Source organism: Siphateles boraxobius, unplaced genomic scaffold (assembly GCF_051911475.1).
Source record: "Siphateles boraxobius isolate OS27281-9 unplaced genomic scaffold, OSU_SipBor_1 48, whole genome shotgun sequence".
NCBI lineage: Eukaryota > Metazoa > Chordata > Actinopteri > Cypriniformes > Leuciscidae > Siphateles > Siphateles boraxobius.
The window spans coordinates 4,698,408-4,717,522 of record NW_027509119.1 but is presented as its reverse complement, the minus strand read 5'-3'; the positions used below and the strand labels follow the sequence as shown (position 1 = coordinate 4,717,522).

The window sequence follows — 19,115 nt, the reverse complement described above, 5'->3', positions numbered from 1 at the left end:
AACATTCACTACTAGGCTTAAAGGTGCAGTGTGTGTGAGATTTTTAGCGGCATCTAGTGGTGAAGTTACAAATTGCAACCAACAGAAGTTACGGTGGCCGACAGCAGAGAGTAGCCAGTTTCAGCAATGAGGTTTCTTTACACGGATAAATTAAGAAATTATGTTTACTTAATAATTCAGTAAAACTATATGTTATTGCGAATATTATTGTTACTTGTTCATCATTGTGTCAGTGTTTTATTCGCTGAACTAAGCTTGCTTCCTTGCACGAAGAGCAACATAGTAACAAAACGCATTTGTCCGTTTAGGGCCACTGTACAAACATGTGGGCGCATTTCAATGTAAGGGAACCCGCGGTGTATGTAGAAACTGCTCATTCTAAGGTAATACAAAAATAACGGTTTATTAAGTAAGGTATTTACCTTTACCTTTGAATTGGTGTATAGTGACGAAACGCACTCTGTAGCGCTGTGTGTTCGCTGTCGGCTACGGTAGAAACATGACGACACAATATGTCGACCTCCATGGAAGGGGGAGCCCGCGGTTATGGAGATATAAATGTCTCATTCTAAGGTAATAAAAACATAACGGTTCATTATGCAAGGTCTTTATACACCAGTGAAAACATGAATCTTATATTGCATTTCTGTCAATAGATCCTCAGAAATATTACACAATGCACCTTTAAGAGATATAACCAAGCTGACTAGCTGAAGACGTTACTGTAGCTTTACCCATTAATATACACAGTGCTTCCTTGAAAATAAATTCTAACAACTGCTACAACAAACATAATGAAATGATCTTCACAATAGATAATGCGTTACAATGAACTCTGTTGGAGAGCTACATATGGCAGTTTATCTGTTCAATAAAATACCTTACTCACCTGTTCAGTAATTAAAACACCCTCATATCCACGTCGCTTTTACAACTTTTCTTATCCCTCAGTTCTTGCCATCTCCAAAAAAGCCAAGCTGATGTTGATTCTTGTTTTATTACGAGCTATTATTTTGCCAGCAGACTCTCCTCTGTTTGCCGTTTGTTTAAAACGTGTGATTCTCGGGAGTTTGGAGATTTAGCAGCTCTATGTCAATCTTTCTCGCTGGTTGTACAACTAACCTATGAAACTCCAGTAGCCAGAGCAACTTTGTGAAGTTCACAACGTAATTTCAGGAGGAGTGAACCCATCTAATCTCTCAATGCAAGCAGCCGCTCACCTTGCTCTGGCATCAGCTGTTCTGGCGTCCCTCCACCTCCCCAACTCCACCAACATCATTTAGGCATCTTGCTACCATACTCATCGTCCAATCATTAGCAGTCCCACTGGGGGGTTTATCTAACCTCGAGTTGAAGCCGCTTCCTCGAGCCCTTTCATTGCGGACAGCAAGCCAAATACGCTTAATCTTAATAGCTGAAAGATTAAATTATTATTAACGGATATGACGAGACACACCGGCGAGTGACGCATGTACGCAATTTCCCACTAAAACGCATCCCAACTGTCTAGAATGTACACTCTTTTTTTATAACAGGCTCACCGTAGTTAATCAGGGTAAGGCAAAAACACGTTTTGGAGGAAAGATTGATTGACTCAATGTTTAAATTGTTAATTTGAACAAAAATGTATCTCTAAAATATCTCTATCATATTAATTATAATTGTTTGAGGCAGGACTAATTACGCGAGTATGTGTTTTCTATAGTAGTATCTTGTTTAGAAATAAATCTACCATGTTAAATATTCACAGGACTGAAAAGTGTAGTTATAGTCTAAAAGATAAAAATGAAAATGTCTTAAGCTTTGGTAATAATATCATATGTAATATGTAATTTAAGTCATTAACATATTTTCATGAATAAGACTAATTAGAAGATGTAGTAGTTTTCTGTCAATTACAATCAGGGACAGGGCTTTTTGACTTTCTACTCTGAGCTGACGTGACTTGTCTGTTGGTACTGTTGTAAATCTCAGCATTGTGGGTTTCACTTCCTCAATACACAGAAGTGGCATGGAAAGTGGTTAAATAACTGAGCTGGAAACCCAAAGGTCCTAGGTTCAAACCTCACTAGGGATTATACATGAAGCGTAGAGTTGCTGAGTTCCAGTTTGTTTTTAAGCAAAGTGCAATGAATTTTCTAAAACACTTTGTCTGCAGTAAACTATACTAGGTATATCTAGTGTTAAATTACAAAAAAAAGAGTCCTGTGTGTGGCATTGAGGAACAAACATTAAATCTGAGCTGGAGGGAAGTTTAAGAGCATGAGCTTATTGCTTCCCTGCCCTGATAAATGTATTCTTGCGCTCATTTGTTGAAAAAGAAAATTAGACTTTCACTCAGTGTCACCTTGTTTTCATCGGTATCATCAAGAAAATGCTCTCTATTTCTCTGTAAGACAATTCCACTTGTTAATACTGTCACGCATCCACAAATAGTTTTAAAGGTTCTGTAATCTGTAAACTGGAATGCAAATATACACTACTGTTTTAAAAGTAAAATCAAAATATAGTTAATTGTAGTAAAAGTCAATGTTCAAAATGTTGAGGATGGAAGAAGACAAGGGTCGGTGTGACTGGGTCTCGTACACTTTTATTTAGTAGCTTGGAAGAGGAAGCACAGTTTTTCTTCACCATAGAAAAACTATAGCACGTTCCACAAACAGATTTATCCACAGCAAACTCAGTCCATGTGTGCACGAGATCCCAGTCCCTCTCTCTCACTCGATCTCTCTCGACAACCGGCTATTATCCGGTCTCCCCACGCCAATCGCTGCAATCAGAAACAGGTGTTCGTCATTTTGCACTTGACTCACCGCTCGGCTCCGCCCTCGCTCTCCGCTACAGACTCCGCTAAACCACGCCCACCCCCTTCCCACATTAATATTGTGAAATATTATTACAATTCAATTTGACTGTTTTCTATGTGAATATATTGTAAAATGTAATTTATTCCTGTGATCAAAACTGAATTTTCAGCATCATTACTCCAGTCACATGACCTTCAGAAATCATTATATGGTTCATATTATCAATGCTTAAACAGTTGTGCTGCTTCATATGTTTGTGGAAACTGTGGTGCATTTTTATTTTCAGGATTCTTTGGTATATAGAAAGAGCAGCATTATTTGTAATGATATAAAAACCTTAAATCTCACCATTGATCAATTTTATGCGTTGCTGGATTCAAGTATTTCTTTCTCCTAATCCCATTGACCCCGACATTTTAAACTGTAGTGTAAGTGCATAGGTTTCAACATTACGATGTAAAACAAACAAACAAACAAACAGGTAATTTGTTAACATGGATTTGGTTGGTGGGTAGTAGCTCTCTTGCCTGTGTGTTTCTGTGTCCTTGTTCAAACTCACTGCACTCAAACCAACAGAGCCACAGTGTTTACCGTCTTCTGTAAAATCAGTCTATGAGTAGCTTACTTATAGTTGTCTCAACATGGTAAGGTGAAATATAAAGAATTTAACTGAAAAATACTCCTTTAAAGGAGCAGAAATCTACCTCACCCTTCACATCAAGGAGGAAATCTTTTGGCATGTTAATTTAATTTTGATTTGATATTTATTAATCGGGAAGGAAATTCTAGATACAGGCAGGTTTACGTCTGTTTGGAATTAACAAAGGTTACTAAAGGTTAATGGCGTTTATTTATTTAATCAAATTTAGTCAATTTGTTTTGAGTTTGAAGGTCACTTCCATATCCCATTATCTCTACACATTATTCTAAAAAAGGTCAAATTTATTTATATAGCACCCTTAAAACAACCTGAATGCTGACCAAAGTGCAACAAAATATTGTCATACAATAAAATTTAAAAACTAATAAAATATATCAAAAGAAAAACATCAGATTCGAATTGATTTAATAAATCACGTACTCTCTCTATATTTGTATACAGATGCATATAATCCTCTTTGACAAACTGATTTCGTTCTCAGCTCCGGAAAACCCGACAGTCCGATGAGAGGCCGAAGGACTCGAATCTGTGGCCGTACTTCCAGGACGGCCTGAGGCGGATAGATTACGTGCTCACCTACCACGTCCAGAAGCCCAACAGCACTCGCAAACAGAAGTCCCGCTCCTGTTGCCGTAACCGGCCCAGCTCACCGGCCCGCGAGGACCCCGAGCTCGCAGCCCAAGAGCAGAGGCTGGATTACCACGAGGACGACATGCGCCTCCGCCGGGACGAGTTTGAGGAGAACCTGCGGGAAATGGGCCTTGAGATGGAGAAAGAGGAAGGGGTGAGTCCCAGTGTCATTCACAGTCGAGGAGTCCATGAAAATCTGGGATTCGTAGTCTAATTTGACATGAAGTTAAGTTTGCAGATTCAGCACTATTTATAGGTCACTAACATTTTTAACTCCTTCAGATGGCTAAATTGCGCCTAGGTATTGAATTTGACCTTTCATGCAGGGTGTCATAGAGCTGTTTGTGAATGTTAAAGGTCTGCAAAGTTTTAAAGATCAAAGTGCACAACAAGTAAAGTTATTGTCTTCTAAATGAAACTGCTGAAACGAGTCGTCAGTAATTCCAGTCTCACTTCCGGTTACATACCTGTGTAACAATGCAACAAATTTGCATAATGCAAGCCTATAGTCTTTATTGACTGATGGTGAACAACGTCTACTTTGACCCTCAGACACTGTAGTTTTAGCTGAGGCTTGGCGGAGCTTGGCTCGTGTGTCAACATGTCGAGAAGACACTGTTTTCAGAGCTGCTAATCTACTTTGAATGCACTTCAAAAAGATAAGGCCTTGCGCTGGAATTGACCAATACTAATGCCGTATATGTCTGACATGCTTATGTACTCAAGAACTTCATTCTTATTAAAGCTACTAAAATTATGCAGTCAAGAGTGATTTTCTGTTTTTGTACTGTACATTCGGCTGCTGCCACTTTAATACACAGATCTGATTTACACATGTCATTTCTTTCACAGCTGTTTATGTTCACAGACATAACCGACTGCGTTTATGTGAACTTTTTGTGTATTTTAGCCCTATTAGGCGGTAATTGTTTCTCATGTGGACGCCGGTAAAAATTGAAACATTTAATTTAGGCAAGGCAAGTTTATTTATATAGCACATTTCATACACAATGGTAATTCAAAGTGCTGTACATAGAATAAATTAAAATAATCAAAAGAAATCAGAATAATTAAAACAGTTTAGAATAAAAGATGAAATACAGTGCAAACATTCACAATGGTAATTCAAAGTGCTTTACATAGAATAAATTAAAATAATCAAAAGAAATCAGAATAATTAAAACATAAAATAAAATACGGTACAAACAGTCGGATTTCAGTCAAATTTATTTTAAAAAATAAATAAATTTGCATGGCACCTCAGTGATAAAACTCATGCATCCGGATGGCGATTTATTGACGATGGAGGAGCGAGTTTTGTAATCCTACGAATCCAGGAACTCATGTGGTCAGTCGCATGATTGTCTGCTGTAAATAAAATGTCACATATTTAATTTAATAACAGGAAAATAATGTTCTATTTATTTCATTATTTAAATTTAAAAAAATTCAAAATAGGAAGCTAGACGCGCATACGCTTAGGCCTATATTTGAAATGGTTTTCTGTCTTGCATTTTATCTCAAAAGGTTGTCATTTTAAAAATATGGAAATTAGCGGAAACAAGTTATTACATGAGGTAAAAATAAAGCTGCTTGGTTTGTATTTTTAATGCTGTGTATAATAGCCTACTAATATTTTAAAATTGTATCTCATATTGCTGCCACAATAATGGCCCATTTAAAAGTGCTTTTTTCTCTTTCTTCTTTTTATTTGCTGAGGTGGAGTGATGATAAAATATTGTTCTTGTAAATACTTTCCAGCATTTCGGTAATAAAAGTGTTGGCTACATCTTTAAAATAATGCTTGCAAATTACAGTGAAGCGCAACGGTTATTGTACGTGCGGTGCTCGACAGTGATCAAAAAGGATTTAAACAGTGAATTTTGAATGGATTTCATCTTGTAAACTCAGAGATGTGGATTTGGACCGCAATTAAATGACCTCACGACCTTGGTGTTTGTAACAGTAGGTAATTTGGCCAGGGATTTTCACGTGGGTGGTGGGAGAAAAACACTGACATTCTGGATTCGGACGGCCATAAATTCACAGACTAGTCCCTGGAAATGATGAAAATACCTTACGACCCAATGAGAAACAATTACTGTCCGAATAGGGCTTTTGACAGAAAACTTTGTTTAGTTCTCACGCGTCAGCTGCTTTTCTGTGCACACGCTTCGGATGTGTGCGCTCAAAAAAACACACATCAGAAGTATGGCATTAAAATGAATGCAAATAGTTAACTTGCATGATGTCGAAGAACTGCAATGTCACGTGTGCGTAACTGCGACACAGATGATTATCAAAACCAAACAATATGTTTTGTTTGTTGTTGCCATGGTATCCGAGCCATGAGCTGTAAAGGCTCCGCCTTCTTCTGGAAAGGAGCAGCCAATTTACATTTAAAGATATACACACACGAAAATAGACCAAAAAGGGGCAATTACAGCATGGTTTAATACATGATCTATGAGCAGAAACTTCACAGACACTTTCTGGGGACACCTGAGACTTACATAACATCTTGTAAACAGGGGTATAATAGGTCCCTTTTAAATGTTGTGTATTATGACCAATAATTATTCTTAACCTCTGATTACCTTGTACAGGAGCATAATTATTCCCCGTTGTTGACCCAGTTTAGAAACACTTCAGTGGTGTGGAGGACTACACTAATAGTCTTATTCGTCAAGCATCTTCTCTGTGACATTTTTCAGAGTGAAACGCTGAAGATGTGTGTTCTTATTTTTATAATAATATGGAAAAACTAGACACCTTGCAAGCATTTTGTATGTTTGATGTCACCCTTAAAATAGATCAAATTATTCCTCTAAAATGTTCCCCAATTCCGCTAATGCTATAATTGCTGATTGGAAAAATCTGTTTATTTGATAGTTAATATGAAACAAGTTAGCACTTACTTTACTGTGTAATGTTACTAATTTGCAACATTATTATGATTAGCGGCTTGTCTTTCAAGCTTAACTTCTATAAACCGAGGCTGTTTGCTTTTAATGTTCACAGATTACAGGGATTTAACTTTGCTGGATGTTCTCACAGAGCAATAAACCAGAATTTGGCGAAGAGGTCGTAGTGGGCTAATCATAAACAAAGTGAAGTTTTTATCGTGCAGATGATAATAAACTGAAGGATTAGTCTAAAGGACTAAGATTAGCAGCTCTCTGAAAAAGTGCAGAGAATTGTTTCCTGGATCTAAATAATTTGGGTTCACTTCAATATTCTGATTATTGTTTCATATTTCATGTCACACAGTGACTTATATCATGATGACATTCTTAGCTTCCTGTCTTTCTGAGTTGAATTGTATCAAATTAATATTATTATTATCGCTGAACCTTTAAGAATCATATTATTCCACCTCAGGCCCATGCTTTGTGCCAAAACCAATATTTTTTGCTGTACAAAATGATTCACTGTTTTTTCCCCCATAACTTTGAGCTTGACAAGGCCAATATGAATCTAAACATAATAAACACTGATAAGACTTTAAGAAAAACTTGCTTCTCTTTGAACCATGTTGTCAAAAAAGATGACGTCACTTCCTTAAACTTGATGTCAGAAACATCAAACCATTGGGTTTAAAGGGAAAATTGTTGTATAATAGGGTTAAACAGAAGGTGAGGGACAGGTGTGTGTGTGTGTGTGTGTGTGTGTGTGTGTGTGTGTGTGTGTGTGTGTGTGTGTGTGTGTGTGTGTGTGTGTGTGTGTGTGTGTGTGTGTGTGTGTGTGTGTGTGTGTGTGTGTGTGTGTGTGTGTAATATATTTTTTTCTTTTTATATATATATATATATAAACTGTGTATACACACACACACGCACATATATATTTGTTTTAAGATACATGAAATTATTATTGTACTATAATATCTATTATAAATATTATATATATATTATTATTATTATTATTTATTATGATTTTAATTTTAAGTTTTTATTATATATTATATATTTTAATATATATATTTTTATTATATGGTTTTATTATATATATATTATTTATTATGATTTTAATTTTAAGTTTTTATTATATATTATATATTTTAATATATATGTTTTTATTATATGTTTTTATTATATATATATATTACATACTTAAAATTTAGGAGTGATGAAGGGCATGTTGGCTGGTATTTTGATCAATTTAAATGTTTTAAAAATCTTTTTTCTAAAAGTCCCTTTGTTTTAATTCACTAATTTATCACTAGTAAGACGTGAGAATCAACATTCTGAAATATATTTGCTTTTCAGGGACTCATGTCGGTGTTGACATACGTCTTTGCCTTGTATGTCAAAATGTCATTTCTAACTTAATTGGGGTTTAATTAGGCATATAAATACTTGTATAGAATGTAGGATAAAAGTAGAAATGCCTGTTTGTGTTGTTCTTCACTGAAAGCAGTGGCTGGGATTGAACAGACTGGGTCAGACCCTGTGTGTGGGATGCGAGTTATAACAAGAGTGGGTCATTTGAAGCAAATCTTACATAACCCTCTTTTCAGCTTCAGAAAACCAAGAGAGAAGTCCTTCTCTTCATGCCGGAGTTTTTTTTTTTTTGTGAATTTATTTTCTCTCAAATGGTCCTTCGTGAAGAAAGAAACCCCCGGTTTCACAGACAAGGCTTAAGCTAGTCCCAGACTAAAATGCATGTTTGAGCTGTTTGAAAGCTGCTTGTCTATGACATGTTTATAACAGCTACTTAAATGACCTAATTGAACTAAAACCTAATCCTGGCTTAATCTAAGCCCTGTCTGTGAAACCTATAACCTTGTGTCTTAAACTTATAAAGATATGTTGTTCATTTCGTGAATCGTTTCTGAATGGTTTGCTTGTTTCTTATCTCTCAGATTACACTATGAAGAGCATCATTATTAATATCTCTCATACTTTGGGTTAGTGATTTGAACAAACCTCTAGTCTAACCCAAGAAATGAATACTGTTTTAATTGAATAACTAATCTCACACCATTTGACGTACAGGCATGAATGATGGCTACAATTTTGTAGCTCGGTCAAAAGTTACTTTCTTGGGAATATTTCCTACCATATAATAAATGGGTGGAAAAATTCCAGACTTGGGGCCAGATTTACCAACAGCACCAGCGCAAACCCTCTTATGGTGTGTTTAAAAACATACTGTTAGGATTTACTAAAGAAAATTAGGGTTAAAAGGTGTGGACAGGATTATTTTTGCAGCTGACCTTATTACATATGCATTTGTAGGAGTTTCCCTTTCAGACGCAGAGTTTATGGGAGAGTATTTAAATGAAATATTAGTAATATTAGTAATTAATATTAGTAAATATTAATAATATAAAAGGTTTGCTCTAGTCAAATTACTGTTTTTGTGCCATTATTTAAAGGGGTGGTAAAACACGATTTCACTTTTCTAACTTTAGCTAGTGTGTAATGTTGCTGTTTGAGCATAAACAACATCTGCAAAGTTACAATGCTCAAATTTCAAAGCAAAGGGAGATATTTGCTTTAAAAGAAAAGGACTACAACAAACACAAACGGCTGGTAGGGACTACACGACATTCCTCCCGGGTTAGTGACATCAGCAAGCCTAAAATGTACATAAACCGCCCCGGGAACACGCAGTCCATGTTGAGAAGAGGAAAAGTTGTTGTATAAGAGTACATTTGTGAGTCAGCTCAAACTTTAGCATCCTTCTTTTCACATGCAATAAAAAGCCACTCTGTGTGCATCTCACAACAGTTCCTATATGAGCGATTTATAGATTATCATGACAGAATATGCTAATTGAAGATAGATAACCACATCAGCAACATAAATTCATCAACTAAACATTCAGAGACGTCCTGTTGCATTCTACAAGTTGTCACTTCTTCTTGAGTCTCTCCATCTTTGTCTGACTCTGTTTTAACATTAAAGGCAGAACAGTTTCTGTCATTTTAGTGTGTCTGCGTGAGGTAATCGCAGCTGCTAACACACACTAGCTCTTGAAACCCCGCCCTCTAAAGCAGCTAATTTGCATTTAAAGGGCCAGGCCGGAAACGGTGCGTTTTTGCTAACCCTCAAAAAGTGACCACTTCAACATGCTATATAAAAATATCTTTGGAGTATTTTGTGCTAAAACTTCACACACACACTCTAGGGACATCTGAGATTTATTTTACATCTTGTGGAAAGGGCATTTTATCACCCCTTTAACACCCCAAACAACCTTGTCTTAAACCAGACACTAATTTGCTCTGCTCTTAGTAGATTGTGTTGGTCATTATGGAAATGATCCGCCTGCATCTGTGTTCAAATTGCGTGTCGTCAATAGATCACTTTCCACTCCCATCTGCACTTTTGTGGGATTGCGCTCTCACGCTAATTTGCCCTGTTTAGTGAATCTATAAGATTATAGCCTAAGATTGAAAAAAGGAGTCAGAATATCATAGAGACTTGCCGGTGGGCTCTTTAACTTGCTGTGGGCCAGTAAGCAACGCACGTTTTGCACATGCAAACACCTTTCGTGTTATTTGCTATAACATTATCGGCAGATATCACCCTCTTTCCCTCAGTGATTTTAATCCTGAGAGTAGAGCCAAAGTCCTTTTAAGACAAGTCATGCAGTGTTTTGCCTGAACGCGTTCATTGAACGATAGTTCATTGAACTCGTACATATTTTGGGCGAACGTGAACTGAACGTATTACTGGCTGTGAACTCGTTCATTCTGGTGTCTGTGAACGGCACGCTCTCTCAGTTTAACTTCGTTCAATAGGGTGCTAGATTTCTATAGAGCCTTCCAGGCGAAAACCCGGATAAAACAGACCGTAAACAGGCCTTAATATGTAGCGGGAAAACATCCAATATGGCAACACCACCAGTGTCGCACCGCCGCATGCGTCATCAACACAAAAAGCAGCAAGGAGGCGTCGTATGATCATTTAAATGAGTTTTATGACAAGGTCGGTGAGGATGGGAAAAATCTTACATTTCTGTGCAAACTTTGCCCGCCGATAAAATCACTGCTGTCTGTGGTTCTATATGGGCTGTGGCAATCATTTTGAAAAATAATAGCTCGCAGAAGCATATGGGAAAAAAAGAACTATAAACTAGTTCAAAATTTTAAAGTATGAACTGAACTAGTTCATTTTAAAATTTGTGAACTCAACTTTGAACTAGTTCATGTAGAAAGTGAACTTTCCCAACACTGAAGTCATGTCACTTTAAAACGCCTCTCAGGCAGATATTTCAGTCATGCCAGTACAGCATCTATATCCTTGAATGGGAAATCATCAAATTCTCCAAAGCTGTTCACTAAGTTTAAGATTACATTTCATATTTGAAATCTGACAATAACTATCTCATATATTTTGTTCAAAATATACCCTCATATACCCCAGCCAATGCTGCAGTGCCGCAATGACTTTATTAATCAGCGATTTGCCCCTTTTATTTAGAAAACTTATTGCACATTGCACTTTCTTCCGAATGCACAGTCTTTGTATATCTAAAGTCTTTGGTACAGCAAGTGTTCTGTTCATATGCTGAGGCCATGTTTGTTTATCTTTGTTTTTCAGACTAAAATCCCAGGTGTGGGATTCGTGAAGATACATGCGCCTTGGGAAGTTCTTTGTCGAGAAGCTGAGTTTATGAAGCTCAAAATGCCAACAATAAAGGTATTTGTTCTTTAATCTTATAAAGTGACCTGTAATACAGTCTGTGTACTCTATACACATGTGACGTACCGGTACACTGATGTGCTGTCATGTCATTTTCAGAAATATGAAGTCAGTCATGGAAGCGGCATTGCTGAGAAGGTCAACATGTTTATGCAGAAAGTCACCGCACCCTTGCAACCTAAAGTTGCGGACAGCCGAACGGAAAATGAGAAACACCTCTCCTACCCTTTCTCACGAGAAAAACGGCATCTGTAAGTCTGTGGTCATTCGCGGCCAAGCTAAGATCATGTTTAGGGTGATTTCTGACCTCTGAGAGTTTTGTAACAACATGATCTTTTCCTCACATTCCTCACAGACTTGAATGAAAATCACGATTTTGGCAAATGTTTTTTTTTTTTTTTACTTTAGATGTCAAAAAGACTTGATTATTAGACACGTTCACATTTCTGGTCAAGCTAATGTTGTGAAATATGAAGGATGCTCTCTAATAATCCTATGAAATGAAGGATGCTCTCTAATAATCCTATGAAATGAAGGATGCTCTCTAATAATCCTATGAAATGAAGGATGCTCTCTAATAATCCTATGAAATGAAGGATGCTCTCTAATAATCCTATGAAATGAAGGATGCTCTCTAATAATCCTATGAAATGAAGGATGCTCTCTAATAATCCTATGAAATGCAGTGTATTGTAAGGAACTGTTCACATGCAGAACGCATTTTTGCTGTTAACCTCGCCATTGATGAACATTTCCGGCTTTTACTTTTTACTCCGCTATTACTTTTGAAAGAGTACAGAATCTCCCGATCAAATCGCATGCGAAGATGATGCAGAAACAAGCGATAGCATATGTAATCACACAAAGCCTCGCGGGAGCCGCCATTGTAGCAGAACTTCACCCGCTGTTAGCATTCCATTGACTCCCATTCATTTTGGCGTCACTTTGACAGCGAATAACTTTACATCTGAGACGTTTAAAGACTTAATTTGTCCATTATTTATTTCTAAATAACACGACAATGTATAAAAGGCTCCATTACTTTGTATCTTACGTTATGGCCCAGTAGAAGCCGTTTTTGTTAAAAACAGGCTAATGATTGCGTCATAACCACGCGACTTTCTGTCGCACAATAGAGACATTACCGTATAGACAGGAGGAGAAGCTCGCAGGCAATCTTTTACTGTCCATGAGGCAATCGTGGAGCCATAGAGGCATAAAGTCAAGGGAGAAGCCCATAGATAGAGACTCCATAAAAACTACGGGACAAAATATTCAACAATGTTTTTGAGGAATTAGGTGATTCAGATTTGTTTAGCCACAGCTACTAGAAGATGTACAACTGTCAGACTGTCGTCAAGCTCAGTTTGAGCCTGCGCAGTCGCTCAGCCATCAGGCAGGAAGTGCAATAATTGGGCTTTAGTCTTCTCTGTTGAAATCAATGGGGTCGCTGTGTCCATTTCTTTTACTGTCTATGGTAAGCACATGCATATATGTAAAATAATGTGATCATCAACACTAAACGGCACATAAATCAAAACTGCCTAATGTTACTGAAGGAAACGTCGACCCAGGACGAGCTTTAGGACTGTGTAGCTTTGGGGTGTTGATGGACTCGATTTACTCCATCTGTGTTTTGATTATCGTTCTGAATGTGATTTGGATGTAGTCTTCGATATAAACATGATTTTTGCAATTTTTTTCTCAAAATGCTGCTTTTTTTAAGCTTACCCACATTCAGGTGTTGATAAAAAAATGCATTAAGCTAGAATAAAACTGTTGTTGTTGTTTAAAAACAGAGGGCTTGTTCTTTCTTTTGATTTATTGCATGTTCATATTAATATGAATATTTATATTCATACAACGAAATATTCTGGGAGCTGCAAAAGACGCAAGTAAAACGGTTAAAGATGTCCGTATAGTATGCGTTTACAATGAAAAACAATGGAAAAGTAGCTCAGTGAAATGGAAAAATGCATTGAGTTGTACAGTCCCATGGTTTGTTATTGCCTGTAAAATTGAATAGAGAGGCACAAAACATTGAATGAAATGACTTTTGGTCTCTTTTCACAGCTTTGATTTATCAGACAGAAACTCCTTCTTCAACAGCAAAACCAGGAGCTCAATAGTAAGTACCATCTTTTGTGAAAAGGCCATCCAGTCAGTGACGATTTAAGACCTGATGTCATTTATCTCCTGATTTGATTAGCAAAGGTCCTTTGTGTCTCCACACCAAAATGTCAATGACGTCAAAGTTGCTCTTTTTGTGGACGATAATTTTAGTCACTTGATCTGTCAGCTGCCTCTTAAAATATTGTTTAACCTCATTGATTTTTGGCAGCAGTATTTATTTATATTTGCTCTCAAAGGTATCACATGATAGGAACTTTGGTCGTCTGACATTTTGTCACATTGGCTTGACATAGCCGACTTACTGATCTACTATTTCTACTATTATATCTGCAATTTTAAAACGTTAGCAAAATGTTGATTCATGTTTGAAAAATGCTAACATTGTGTTAAATCCTGCTTGCATCATGGTCACACAACACAAAGTCGTACTAACAAGTTAAATCAGGCTAGCAATGTGTTAATTAATGTTAGAAACATGCCTGCAATGTGTTAATGGCATGTTAGTGTTAAATAATGCTAAGGCATGTTAGCAACTTGTTAAAAATGTTAGCAATGTAGTAAACGATGCTAGCAGCATATTAAACATGCTAGCAATGTGTTAAATCATGTTTGAAACATGTTAGCAATGTGTTAAACAATGTAAACAACATGTTAAAACATGATAGCAATGTGATCAATCTTGCTAGCACCATACTAAATCATTTTAACAATTTATTTTAACATTTTATTTTTATTGACCTCTTTGAGTAAAATCTTCAAACTTAAACTTATTTCAAACTTTCAGACAAGGCTTTGTAAAGCCAACATCACAGTTTGTCATCAAACTTTACTCATCTAGTTGTAATTTTAGTTAAATTTCGAGTTTAATATCACCAAATCAGGAATACTATTTCGAATCATCTTTATAAACCTATTTATCTATCATCAACAGGTGTATGAAATTTTAAAACGAACAAAATGCACACGGGCTAAGTATATCATGGGTAAGTTTCATCTTATTATTACCTCTGCTTGACAAACTATTGCAAAATCCACCATGTTGTTTGTTGAAATGCTATGAAAAATCACTTTAATTTACAGTCCTTTTCATGCTACATGTCCCTACTATAGTAATAAGAGTAAATTGTGCCTAATTGCAATTAACCCTGAACCAAACCATATAGTTAGTACATGTTGTTCATTAATATTACCCAGTGCTTAATTTTATAATAAAATTGTAAAAAGGAAATAAAGTGTCCATATTGTTATTTTGCAATTGAAGGACCTAGTCTACAATTAAGGTAATTAAATGACGTCATACCTGTTCGTTCTTTGATTTCGCTTGAAGTATATCGGGTGATATAGTTGTGTAAAGTGTGTACCAGAATGTCAACAACACAACACGGTCTTCAAAACCTTCCCATAATATCCAAGGACAGGGATTGGTTGATTGTGTTGTACTCTGTGTTTAAGAAAGCTCACGTGAAGCGCTTGTGTTTGACAGGAATCAGCAGTCTCCTCGGCAGTGGCGTTTACACCGAGGCCTACCCTTTACACGATGTGAGTCACCGCATATTTTACTCTCTTTTCACATCTTTCCAATTCTCTTCAGTTGATTTGGTCTATTTCTTGTCAGTTAATTTAATTATTTTAATTACAGGGAGATATTGACAGCGTTCATGCTGAAACAAATGACAGAAAGGTAAAAGACATTTTAAATGTACTAGAATACATACTCAAATCTTGGACTTGTGTTTTAATCTCACAGTGATTCTTGCAACAAAACATGTTCAGAACCTTTACCTGCCATTAGTTTTTAAAATGGCAACATTTCATATGCAAATTAAATAATATTGATTCAAATAGTACTCATAGTACATATATATATATATATATATATGTACTATGAGTACTATTTGAATCAATATTATTTAATTTGCATATATATATATATATATAAATTTGTTTATTAGTTTTATATATAACAGGGTTATTATAGTTTAAAACTGAAACCATTAATAAACATGTTTGTTACTTACATTTTTATTATATTTTATTTCAACTAGTTGCCAATGCAATATTTCTCATTTTTATTTAGTTTAACGTGGTGTGCTAAAGTAACTAAAGCCACAATCAAATTAATAAAAACTATATATTATAGACATTATAAATAACAAAAACACACAAACAAAATTACTAAAGCTTTAACTAAAATGAAAATGGAAAGTATATTAAAAAACTGATTCAAATTATTCATAACTATAACAGTATCTCAATGATAGTAAAAAACAATGTTATATATATATATATACACACACACACATAAATATACATAAATATATCTGTCCTAATATAAATTTGAGAAAATATATAATATTATTTAAAAAATATACCTTTTCATCAATTTTATATTAAATGTTATAGTTAATTTTGTAATATAACTTTCTCAATTCATTCTTAATTGCAATTTCTAGATGTCCCAGTCGGCAATATTTAATTTAAATATGTGTGTCAATATACACATTTTTGTATCTAGCAGAACTGACACATTGAGTTTCTACCAGGAGGGACATTTCGTGTGTATAACAGGACGTTTCCCCCAAACACAAATTAATATTTTGTCACATTTTTAACAGGTTAATCAGAAATGATTTTATTCTATAGTCTGTGAGACATCTCAAGTTTTAAAATTTTGCACAATAACCTAAAACACCAAGCTTCCTTTGGAGATAATCAAGCCGTAATTCAGAGGATATAAGTAAGGTTTCCAAGATACAGCCCAGAATAATCAATAGGCTATAAAAAGTAATGAGTTCTTCCATGTTGGTCTACGTTCTTCACTTTACCATCTGTAGTGGGAAGAGATGCTACAGTATCATTGCATCTGTTCTCTAAAACTGGTTTTATCACACGTTTATTTTCATCCTTTCTTTCACCTGTGTAGACAGTTTAATGGCATTCTCTACAAATATGGTCATTGAATCTCATATTGACCACTTGATGTGATTAAACACTATAAATGGGCTCCAGGATCTAGACTTATAGCTTGTATAGCGGAGACCTGGTGAGACTCTGCACTCGCCTGCAGAAAAACCTCCGATAACTGTCAGGTCACCAAGGCAACAGGATCATTTCCCACTTCTGCCATCTGTGATCCGCACTCCTGCCGTCCTAGTGGGCAGTGAAGCCCTTCTCTAAATAATTCATCACTGCTATGTTCAAGAACTGAAAAAAATAATAATAATGTTTCAGTTTTTCTTCACAACAAACCTTGAGTTGGAGTTCTGGGGCTTGCAGTGTTAATGACACACTGTATGTTACGCTGCGTTCAAGTCATCTCGTAAAGATCGTATTTATGAGTTGAACGTCACTGCGATGTCGTAAATACGAGTGGAAAGCTCTGGATTTTCTTTAAGCCCTGATCTTCACCAGTTGTCGCGTGTCAGTGAGAAACATGGCGGACTACCACAATCCTTAAAGAAATTTAGCAGTAATATTGTCAGACTTTTCGATTTTCAGCGAAGTAAGCTAATTGCCTGCACAGAATATGATGGCATTATAATATAACAGTATAATATGTAATGATAAAATTTGCAGTGGCTTCATAAATTAATTAAAAACCTAAAAAAGCAAAGAACACCTGATGCACATTTCTCTGTTGTTCATTTTCTAGAACTAGAGTTTAACCTTAACCTTTCCTTGCTGTATTTTTGTGTAACTAAGAGAAAGTACGCCGCCATCTGATCTTACTCCGACGAAAGTGACTTGAACGCACTGCCGTCGTAAACACGAACTTCCGAGGAGGACTTAAACGCACCATTAGAGTTGAGACCACTCTTAAAATATATGTGTGTTTTTTTTTACGTTATTTTGTAGATGAACACATTTAAAAAGCTTGCCTTTTTTTCTTTAGCAACTGCACCAAAAATATGTGAATTGTGGTTTTGTTTATCTCTTTTTAAGCTCCCACCAATGATGGCCTATTTATTCAATCACATACTATTCCAGACTCATGTGATTTCTATTATTGGAGAAATACAAATGTGAGCAACAAAGGCGCTGTTTACACCTGGTATTAAGATGCGCTTTGGTTGATCAGATCACAAGTAGACGCGGGAGACACATTCCCGTTTACACCTGGTGTTTTAATCCGTCTCTTTTGTCCACTTTAACCACTTCTGTACTGATTTCTTCAAGGGGAGGGTCTGTGTGAGTAAATGTAGGGGCTTTTTCAGATCCTTCGATCTAATGGACAAAATAAGCTTACGCAATTTACATATGAACGCGACCGAAGAAGACGGAAAAACATCAAGAGCATCAGCTTTAGTTTCTGCTCTGAAGCCGCAAGACCAGCCGAACGCTGTGAGTGTGTGTTAGAGATCAGGAATTGCTTAAATCCCATTTGGCTAGAGCTCTTCCCATAATGTTCACGCATTAGATCAGTAGACGGAGAGAAGACAGTCTTTTGTGGCTGTTTGAACACATTCGACCACATGAGCGTTTACACTAGGAAAAAAGGAATGTGTTTTGAACTAACGCTCAAAACATTTTAGACCCCATTTACACCTGTATTTAGCCTCATCCTCATGTGATCTGATCGACCCAAAATGCATTTTAATACCAGGTGTAAACAGGCCCAAATGTCTTTAGAGTTAACATATTTGCACTTCATAGCACATAAGGAATACATTTAGGCCACGTCCACACGAAGCCAGAACTGTCCCTATCCGATCTTTTTTTTCCTCGTTCTAAAAAAAAATTCCGTAAACACGGCGCCGTCTCAAGAAATGTCTGCGTACACACGAAACCACTGAAACCGATGTAGTATACATGCCAGACCAGTATGCATTTCTGACACAGATACACTAAAACCGAGAAGAAGACTTGCGCATAAACCTTGCGCGCTGTATACAATAATATTAGGAACAGTAGCTTCTTTTTTTTTCTTTCTTTTTAACCAAGAACTTTATTGAACAATATGAATAACCATAAATGGCCTGGTACAAAATAGGAATGAGTCACGATATTCGATTAGTTAGCAGACGCATAAAGCTTGCCACAAAGAACCGGCAAATAGCCTAATCATTATGAATGTGTCAAATATAGCAAGGAGACATTTTAATTATTTAATAATAAACTAGTGTTTTCTGTGACGATGGTGACTCGCCACCTTCGCAGTAGGTGAAGGTGCTTATAGAGATGCACACTTCATACGGATTATTAGAGAGTTGTCTGTTTCTTTTAGTTTTGAAT

General features: G+C 36.2%; 1 protein-coding gene across 3 annotated transcripts in view; it reads left to right on the top strand.

Moving 5' to 3' along the window:
* ano1a (anoctamin 1, calcium activated chloride channel a) overlaps positions 1-19,115 on the top strand; it is a 60,739-nt gene that overhangs the window by 12,850 nt on the left and 28,774 nt on the right. For all 3 annotated transcript variants that reach the window (XM_077201718.1, XM_077201719.1, XM_077201717.1), the window contains 7 exons: positions 3,950-4,252; positions 11,649-11,747; positions 11,850-12,001; positions 13,824-13,878; positions 14,815-14,866; positions 15,367-15,422; positions 15,523-15,564. In XM_077201718.1, coding sequence (XP_077057833.1) covers positions 3,950-4,252; positions 11,649-11,747; positions 11,850-12,001; positions 13,824-13,878; positions 14,815-14,866; positions 15,367-15,422; positions 15,523-15,564 — 759 coding nt within the window. The remainder of the gene's footprint in view (positions 1-3,949; positions 4,253-11,648; positions 11,748-11,849; positions 12,002-13,823; positions 13,879-14,814; positions 14,867-15,366; positions 15,423-15,522; positions 15,565-19,115) is intronic.